This window comes from Ricinus communis, chromosome 6 (assembly GCF_019578655.1).
Source record: "Ricinus communis isolate WT05 ecotype wild-type chromosome 6, ASM1957865v1, whole genome shotgun sequence".
In the NCBI taxonomy this organism is placed as follows: Eukaryota; Viridiplantae; Streptophyta; class Magnoliopsida; order Malpighiales; family Euphorbiaceae; genus Ricinus; species Ricinus communis.
This window is the reverse complement of record NC_063261.1, coordinates 28,129,937-28,137,614: the sequence shown is the minus strand read 5'-3', so window position 1 is coordinate 28,137,614 and position 7,678 is coordinate 28,129,937. Positions and strand designations below refer to the sequence as shown.

General features: G+C 33.2%; 2 protein-coding genes across 4 annotated transcripts; both read left to right on the top strand.

Moving 5' to 3' along the window:
- Positions 1-1,080: 1,080 nt before the first annotated feature.
- LOC107262242 (receptor-like cytoplasmic kinase 176) lies at positions 1,081-4,179 on the top strand. Of its 2 annotated transcripts, none has more exons than XM_048376149.1 (6): positions 1,081-1,385; positions 2,140-2,438; positions 2,734-2,869; positions 2,966-3,105; positions 3,198-3,321; positions 3,451-4,179. In XM_048376149.1, exons 1-6 carry the CDS (start codon positions 1,334-1,336, stop codon positions 3,834-3,836), a joined length of 1,137 nt encoding a protein of 378 aa, XP_048232106.1. In that variant the 5' UTR covers positions 1,081-1,333; the 3' UTR covers positions 3,837-4,179. The 2 variants fall into 2 exon arrangements, with proteins under 2 accessions (XP_048232106.1, XP_015582367.1); XM_015726881.3 differs by having other exon boundaries at positions 1,085-1,385; positions 3,475-4,179.
- A 159-nt stretch (positions 4,180-4,338) lies between these two features.
- Positions 4,339-7,325, top strand: LOC8285775 (probable serine/threonine-protein kinase PBL9). 2 transcript variants are annotated; one of them, XM_048375388.1, is made up of 7 exons: positions 4,339-4,739; positions 4,911-4,964; positions 5,240-5,541; positions 5,697-5,832; positions 5,936-6,075; positions 6,175-6,298; positions 6,683-7,325. In XM_048375388.1, the coding sequence occupies exons 1-7, from the start codon at positions 4,688-4,690 to the stop codon at positions 7,021-7,023; spliced, it is 1,149 nt and encodes a 382-aa protein (XP_048231345.1). In that variant the 5' UTR covers positions 4,339-4,687; the 3' UTR covers positions 7,024-7,325. The 2 variants fall into 2 exon arrangements, with proteins under 2 accessions (XP_048231345.1, XP_015582365.1); XM_015726879.3 differs by lacking the exon at positions 4,911-4,964 and having other exon boundaries at positions 4,343-4,739.
- Positions 7,326-7,678: the final 353 nt, after the last annotated feature.

Genomic DNA, 7,678 nt, shown 5'->3' with positions numbered 1-7,678 from the left:
ATAATAAAGTTACACTTCACATTGCTGCTAATCCAGTGTTTCATGAGCGAACAAAACACATCTAGATTGATTGTCACTTTGTTCGTGAAAAACTACAACAGGGTCTAATCACTACTAGTTATGTGAAGACAGGAGAACAGATAGGGGATATATTTATGAAAGCTTTGAATGGAGTTAGAGTGGACTACTTTTGTAACAAGCTGGGCATGATTGATATCTATGCTCGAGCTTGAGGGGGAGTATTGTAGAATAATCTAGAATATTATAGAATATGGAGTAATTAATAGAAGATAGAGTGTAATTAATTAGAGATAATTCTAGAGATTAGAATATTTTAGAATAAAAACTTCTCTAATTGTATATATATATATATACTTCCATGATCAATAGAAAACACAATAATTTCAGATTTATTTTTTACTTTTACAATGTCTAAAGATAACAGTAGGGTATGAAATTTTTTTTTCTTAAATATTAAACAGAGAGAATTTTTTTTTTTTAACAAAGCGGATATATCTCTGTCTAATCAATTTCAATTGAATTTATTTCTAAAGCATAAATACAAAAAAAATATATGGTTAAAAGTGATAATCAATATATATATATATATATATATATATATTCTGAACAAAAAATCTTTAAAGTCCCTCCCAAGTTCCTATTCATTGGTATACATTTTCAAATTGTCTATAAAATGTCAATATGATTTGATTTCGGATCGTAACACGTTAGTTGTTTTATCACATTATTTTTTCCCTTAAGCAATTAGACCTAAGAAAAAAGAACAAAAACTAAAATAAAATTATTGAAATAAAAAAAGCTGAAATATATTTAGGTTTTGTCGAGAGAAATTAAAGAACATTTTGATACATTTTTTAGAAGTTAGGGACTCACTAGTACAATATACTAAGCATAGGGGGCAAATTGTATGTACTCTTATGTTTTTTAAAAAGAAAAACAATAAAATTGACATTTTTTCCCTCCTTTCCCCGACACAAGGAAATTTCTACTTGTCTGGTTCTAGAAATGTTTACCAATTTCATATATCAACAAAACGAAGTTTCCTACAGGTCAAGAAATAAGTCTAACCTGAAAAAAGCTCTCCCTGTCATTGCATCATCCTAGCTACTTACTCGTTTTCTATTTCCTCTCTCTCTCTCTCTCTCTCTCTTCCTTTTCCCTTGTTCTCTTTTGGTTTGGTCAGTCAAATTGAAAGACCATGTCATTTTTATATTGAAATCTAACAAAAATTTCCTTTTCCATTATTGGGTTTCATTGTTTTATCTCTTTTGGATCATTCTTTGCAGCTGGGTCTGATTCTAGTTTTGTATTAATGGGGATGTGCTTTAGTGCAAAAAGTGAAACAGAGAGTGATTCTCATTATGGTATGATTGCAAATTCTACACATTTTTTGTTGTCTTTTAATGAGTAAAGTTTGCTTCTTTTGGATTCTGTGTTTAGTTTGTTTGGGATTAGTCATATTGATTGATTTAGATAAGCTTGATCCTAGAATTTAATCTATGTACTAAGATGAAATTGAGGTTCTACAGAATGGTTAATCTTACTGCATAATTTAACTTTATGGTTGCTTTTCTACTGCTAAAACATCTATATAACTATCAAAGAAATTTACCTACGTTCATCTTTTTATATTTATTTCGTTTAATGAGAATCTGTAGACAAAGTATTGAGCTTCATGAGATTTGGCATGGTTGGCATAATTTGCAGCACTAGTTCTTTCAACTACTTAGAGATATATTCATAAATCGGCTGGGATGAAGTAACCATGGGGACTTCTGATAACAGAAACTAATTTTGGATTAAGATGGTTAAATTAAAGTAACATGGGACTTCGGATCATGGAAAATATTCTTTTTCTCCTTTAAACTTTCAATTCAATATATATTCAGAGGTTGAAATTGATTTTTACATTTTTCTTTTTTAAACAATTGAAAGGGATAAGATTAATTTTCATGACACAATTATTAGATGAGTATAATAGCATATTCAATAACTCATAGTATCAAAATAGGACCTCAATCATCATAAAGTTCACACTTAAGTTCTTAGTTCACAATCATGCAAGTTTGCCCTTGTGTATGTGTATTGATATGTTGAGGGGTAATTCTGTTGATAAAGGTAGGAATGACATGAACAAGTCAAGAAGCAAGGTCTCATCTGCCACAGATTCTTCAACTCTCCATACCAATGGTGAGATTCTACAGTCGCCCAATTTGGAGATCTTTTGCTTTAATGAACTTACAGAAGCCACAAGCTGGTTCAGTCAGAATGCTATATTGGGTAAAGGTGATTTTGGTACTGTCTTCAAAGGATGGGTAGATAAGCATTCGTTAAAGACTGCTTCGCCTGAGGCTGGCATGGCTATTGCTGTAAAGATGCTTAACCAAAAGGGTTGCCAAGGTCAACAAGAATGGTTGGTGAGTATCCTGCATCTATCCTTGAGCTTAGTCTTGTTTCTAAAGTTCTAAATCAGCTTTTCTGTAGAACCTTTATAACTCTTCACATAAGACTTGATTTACAATTATTCACACCTTTAAGTAATTAGCATTTGCATTTAATGCTTCAAATGCATTTGATGGTCTCCTTGACCCAATTATAATTGCAAAAATTTATTAGGGAACTTCATTTGGTACTTTAATTTCTAGTGTGGTAGATGTAATTAGTTAAAAAAAAAACAGTAAAATAAATTTTCTAGTGCTTCTTGGACTACAGGCAGAAATCAAATACCTGGGGCGACTATATCATCCAAATCTTGTGAAATTGATTGGTTACTGCTTGAAGGATGACTACCGGCTTCTGGTCTATGAGTTTATGCCTAATGGAAGCTTGGATAATTATCTATTTAGCAGTGAGTAATTGATATATTCCTCTGTTTTGGCTGTTCAACCTTCTAACTCAGGTGCTAGTTTTCCTGTGACCTCAAAATATGTATTTGTGGGAGCAGGGGATTCTCAGATTCAAGCACCATCATGGAATCTCCTTATGAAAGTTGCCCTTGGTGCTGCCAGGGGTCTAGCATTTCTTCATGACGAGGCTGATGTAATTTATCGAGACTTTAAGACTTCTAATATTCTGCTTGATGTCGTAAGTCAACATATTCAATGAATCTGGTTTCTGTGAGAATTGCACTTTTATCAATTCTTTGACAACATTTATTTTTCATTTTAAAATGATAGAATTATAATGCCAAACTCTCGGATTTTGGATTGGCCAGAGATGGGCCAACAGGCAGTAAAAGCCATGTCTCTACAAGGATCTTGGGTACCGAAGGGTATGCAGCCCCTGAATATATTAGAACAGGTATTCTCTTGGTTTATTACATTGCTCTAGTTCATTACTATGTTTCTATGACTTATGAAAAGAGAAGAAACATGTTACGCTGCTCTAACCATCTAGCCTTCTGTTATATTAAATTCCCCTACTTCTCAGTCACTCCATTTCCTTTCCAAATAGGCCATCTTACTGCAAAAAGCGATGTATATGGTTTCGGGATTGTTCTTCTTGAAATGATCTCCGGCAGGCGAGCTATAGAGAAAAACAAACCATTTGAAGAACAAAATTTAGGTAACTGGGCAAGGAGCTTCAGTGCACGCAAATTCTCCCAAGTTCTGAATCCTGCCGTTTCGGGCCAGTATGCAACAAATAACGTAATAAAATTAGGCCATCTTGCATTACAATGTGTGTCACTGGAACCAAAGTGTAGGCCAAACATGAAAGATGTGGTAAGAATTTTGGAAGAAGTTCAGGACCTCAATGACAAAGAGGGATGCAAAAGCTGTAAACATAGCAAATATGGCAGGAGAAAAGTTAAATGAATCTTGCAATGGAGAAGTTGTTCACTGTTTAATGCCATCTACATCTCTTGTTTCTGCATAGAATAGGACAAAAGAAAATGTATATTGATACGGGATGGACAAGCAGATCACAAAAGCCTGGAAGACTTTTCTTTTCCATCAACAGTTGTCGTTTGAAACTGTGCAATTTTGTAAACGTCTGTGAAATGAGAAGTAAAGAAAATGTATAATTCTTATTTCCGTATTTGTTGCAACATACACCATAATTGTTTTTTCTTTTCCTTTTGATACATCTGTAGTTGTAATTTTTTATCATTGTTTATCTGAATATATATTGAAAAGAATAGTTATCTTTTTATGTTAATTTTGTATTCCATTTCAAATATAAGTCTTAACATGAAAGGAAAAATATCTACAGTGTAAAATTAAATTTTATTTTCACTAAACAAAAATTACTTAATGGCTCCATATATGCGTTCTTTAAAATATTTTTTGCTCACATAAAGTTCATAGAAATGATTTTCCTGCTGATGGGTTCTTGATTCTTGAACATAAGTTACAAAGAATTAATGGAGCTTGGGTTCCACCCTCCACCATTACAAAGAATTAATGGAGCTTGGGTTCCACCCTCCACCATTCACCATTATTGCCCTATTCCATCTCTCTTCCATTCTTTTACATGTTTGATGAGTCAAAAATTTGAAAATAGATTGGTTGACTTATGTACAAAGCCATTTGTCTTCAAAATAAATTGAACTTTTCTCCTTCTTTTTTGGGCTAAGCTTCTTTTATTGTGTTGCTCTTAATTGGCTCATCCTTTAGCAGTTGTGGCTGTATGAAGTAAGAAGACTGGAGATCTGAGCTTTGTCTTCATGGGGTCATGTTTTAGTGCAGGAATCAAATCGGAAAGTCCTCTTCTCTATTGTATGTTTCCAGTTTTTTTCATGCATATATATTTTTTTACTGGACTTCTTTTCTTTCCTTTCCTTCTGTGATTTTAAGTAAACTATTTTATTTTTTATTCATGAAACACCAGTAAATGCAGCTTTCTCATGTTTCTTTAAGGTATGATTATTTTTAATTCTTTGTATTTAGTTGTTTGCTTCAATGGGATTAGACACTTGTGCTCTGTTTGGATGCTGAGAAAAGGTAAAATTAGGAAAGAAGCTAGAAATTTTCATTTTAGTCGATTCTTGAGATTAAACTGAGTTTAATGGGTTTTATGATGGATGGATTGTCATTCTCCTACAGAATTTTATACCATCAGAATCTTTTGTTTTTTTGGTCATTGTAACATTCTTCTCCTTATTACCTAGTGTTTGACAGAAAAATCTGAATTATGAACATTAATTTGATAATGCATAAGCTTTCACTTATCTAACCATATCTTTGTGTATGTATATGTGGTATTGTGCTATTGATAGATGAAGGGGTAAACCATAAATTTGTTATCAAGTCAAGCAGAAAGGTCTCATCTTCTATTATGCCTTCAACTCGGACAATCGGCGAGATTTTACATTCACCCAATTTGAAGAACTTTTGCTATGATGAACTAAAAGAAGCCACAAACTACTTCAGTATAGATTATGAATTGGGTCAAGGCTTTTCTCGTTGTGTCTTCAAACGGTGGATTGATGATAAGCATGCATTGAAGCCTTACAGGCTTGAGACAGGCATGGTAAAGAGTCTTTCCCCTAAGAGCTGTTGCAGTCAACAAGAATGGTTGGTGAGTATCCAACTTCTTCTACCTTCAATCTATCTGCCTGTTTCTAAAGCTTGACAGTTAAAAGGTTCTTCCTGCATTTACTTATTTTAGTGCATAGATGAGGATACTCATGAATACTGAGTTTTCTAAGTTCAATGGTTCTTGTTGGAGAATAGGCAGAAACACAGTATTTGGGGCAGCTCTCTCATCCAAATCTTGCGAAATTGATTGGCTACTGCTTACATGAAGATCACCGGCTTTTGGTTTATGAGTTTATCCCCAATGGAAACTTGGAGAATCATCTTTATGGAAGTAAGCTACTGATTTGCTTCCTCTCTTCTTGACAATTCAACCACTTTTTAACTCAAGGTATAATGGTCATATAATCTTTGACGTTTGTGTTTGGTTGGAGCAGTTGGTTTTCACTGTCAACCACTTTCTTGGAATCTCTATATGAAAATTGCCCTTGGTGCTGCAAGGGGTCTAGCATTTCTTCATTATGAGGCAGATGTAACATATAGAGACTTTAAGGCATCTAAAATCTTGCTTGATTCGGTATGGGAAAATGATATGAAATTGCTCATTTTGATTTTGACAGGAATTAATTGATAGTATTAACATTTTCAATTTGTGCACTCCTTCCTAAAATGACAGAACTATAATGCCAAACTCTGTGAATTTGGATTTGCCAAGGATGGATCAACACATGGTAAATGCAATGCCTTTGCAAGGTTCTTGGGTACTGCAGGGTATGCAGCTCCTGAGTATATTAGTACAGGTATCGTTTGGTTCACTGCCTTTTTTCAGGTTTATATTTGGCATTCATGTGTCTGGTAAAGACCTTTGCTCCTGCTATTAGGCTAAGAGTCTAACAGTCAAAATTCTGCTGAACACACGCAACGCCCTTGGGGTTATCCCGCAGTAGGAAGAAGTCGACTGTTAATTAGCATCAGTAATATGTTAGGAAAGATATCTAAACGTATCAAATTTTAGAAATTTGTCTTCTGTTGAAGTATGGAACCATGATTTTCTCTGATGTACCAAAATAAAACCTCGACCCTGTGTTGCTTTGTTTGTCATCCCCCAGTTCAAAAGCCTTGATTTCTTTTATGAATATGTTTCCCCATTGGTTGTACCTCACTCAGCTCTTCTCCTTTTCAAGGTCATGTAACTACAAAATGTGATGTATACAGTTTTGGGGTTGTCCTCCTTGAAATCTTAACTGGCAGGCAAGCTATATGTAGAAACAAGCCATCCGAGGACCAAGTAGCTGAGTTTGCGAAAAGCCTGGCCAGTGAATGCAATATTTCCCAAGTTCCGAATCCTGCTGTTTTAGGCAAGCATTCAACAAACAGTACCCTAAAGGTAGCTCAGCTTGCATGCCAATGCGTGTTGACAAATCCCAAGTTGAGGCCAAACATGAAAGAAGTGGTAGAAGTCTTAGAAGAACTTCATGACTATGGTAAAAGTAACTGTCCAATGAACTATGCAATGCAAAAGTGACTTCATTGTATTAGGCCATGTTCTTATAGATTTACTCTTTGATTGGAAAATAAGGTAGTGGGGGAGAAAGTGAGGTTGGAGAAAGTTACATAAGAGAATATTATTTTCTCTCGAGTTGTTTGGACATGATAGAAAAGTAGGATAGTGAATATGTAGTTTTTCTTCCTTCGAAAACGTGAAAGCAAAAGAGTTATATATCTGTTAAAAAAGTTTTCACTTCTTACCATGTAATCTTACTTTTGAAACAAAGAAATTAAGAAAGATAAAATCGGTATGTAAATAATGATAAGGGTTAAATACTATTTACCTCTTGTAATTAAGTCTAATAAATTATTTAGTATCTATATTTTTCTATTATATTGAAATTTCATTAAATTCTAATACAACTAACTACTATTTCTTTTCGGTGTTAGTTGAAGAACTAAACTAATAATTTAAGATTACAATTTGCTTTTTAAATTTATTATCAAGTATCAAACTCATTCAAAATTAATTTTATTATCAAATTAGAGTAAAATTTTAATTTTAGCATAAGTTAATTTTAGCGTTTAATAAAATAAATAAATTTTACTTGGTTATATTTTTTATTTCTTTTAGTATAATCTAATTCTAAAAGAATTTAAATGTATTAAAAATATTGATTTTTTAATTAATA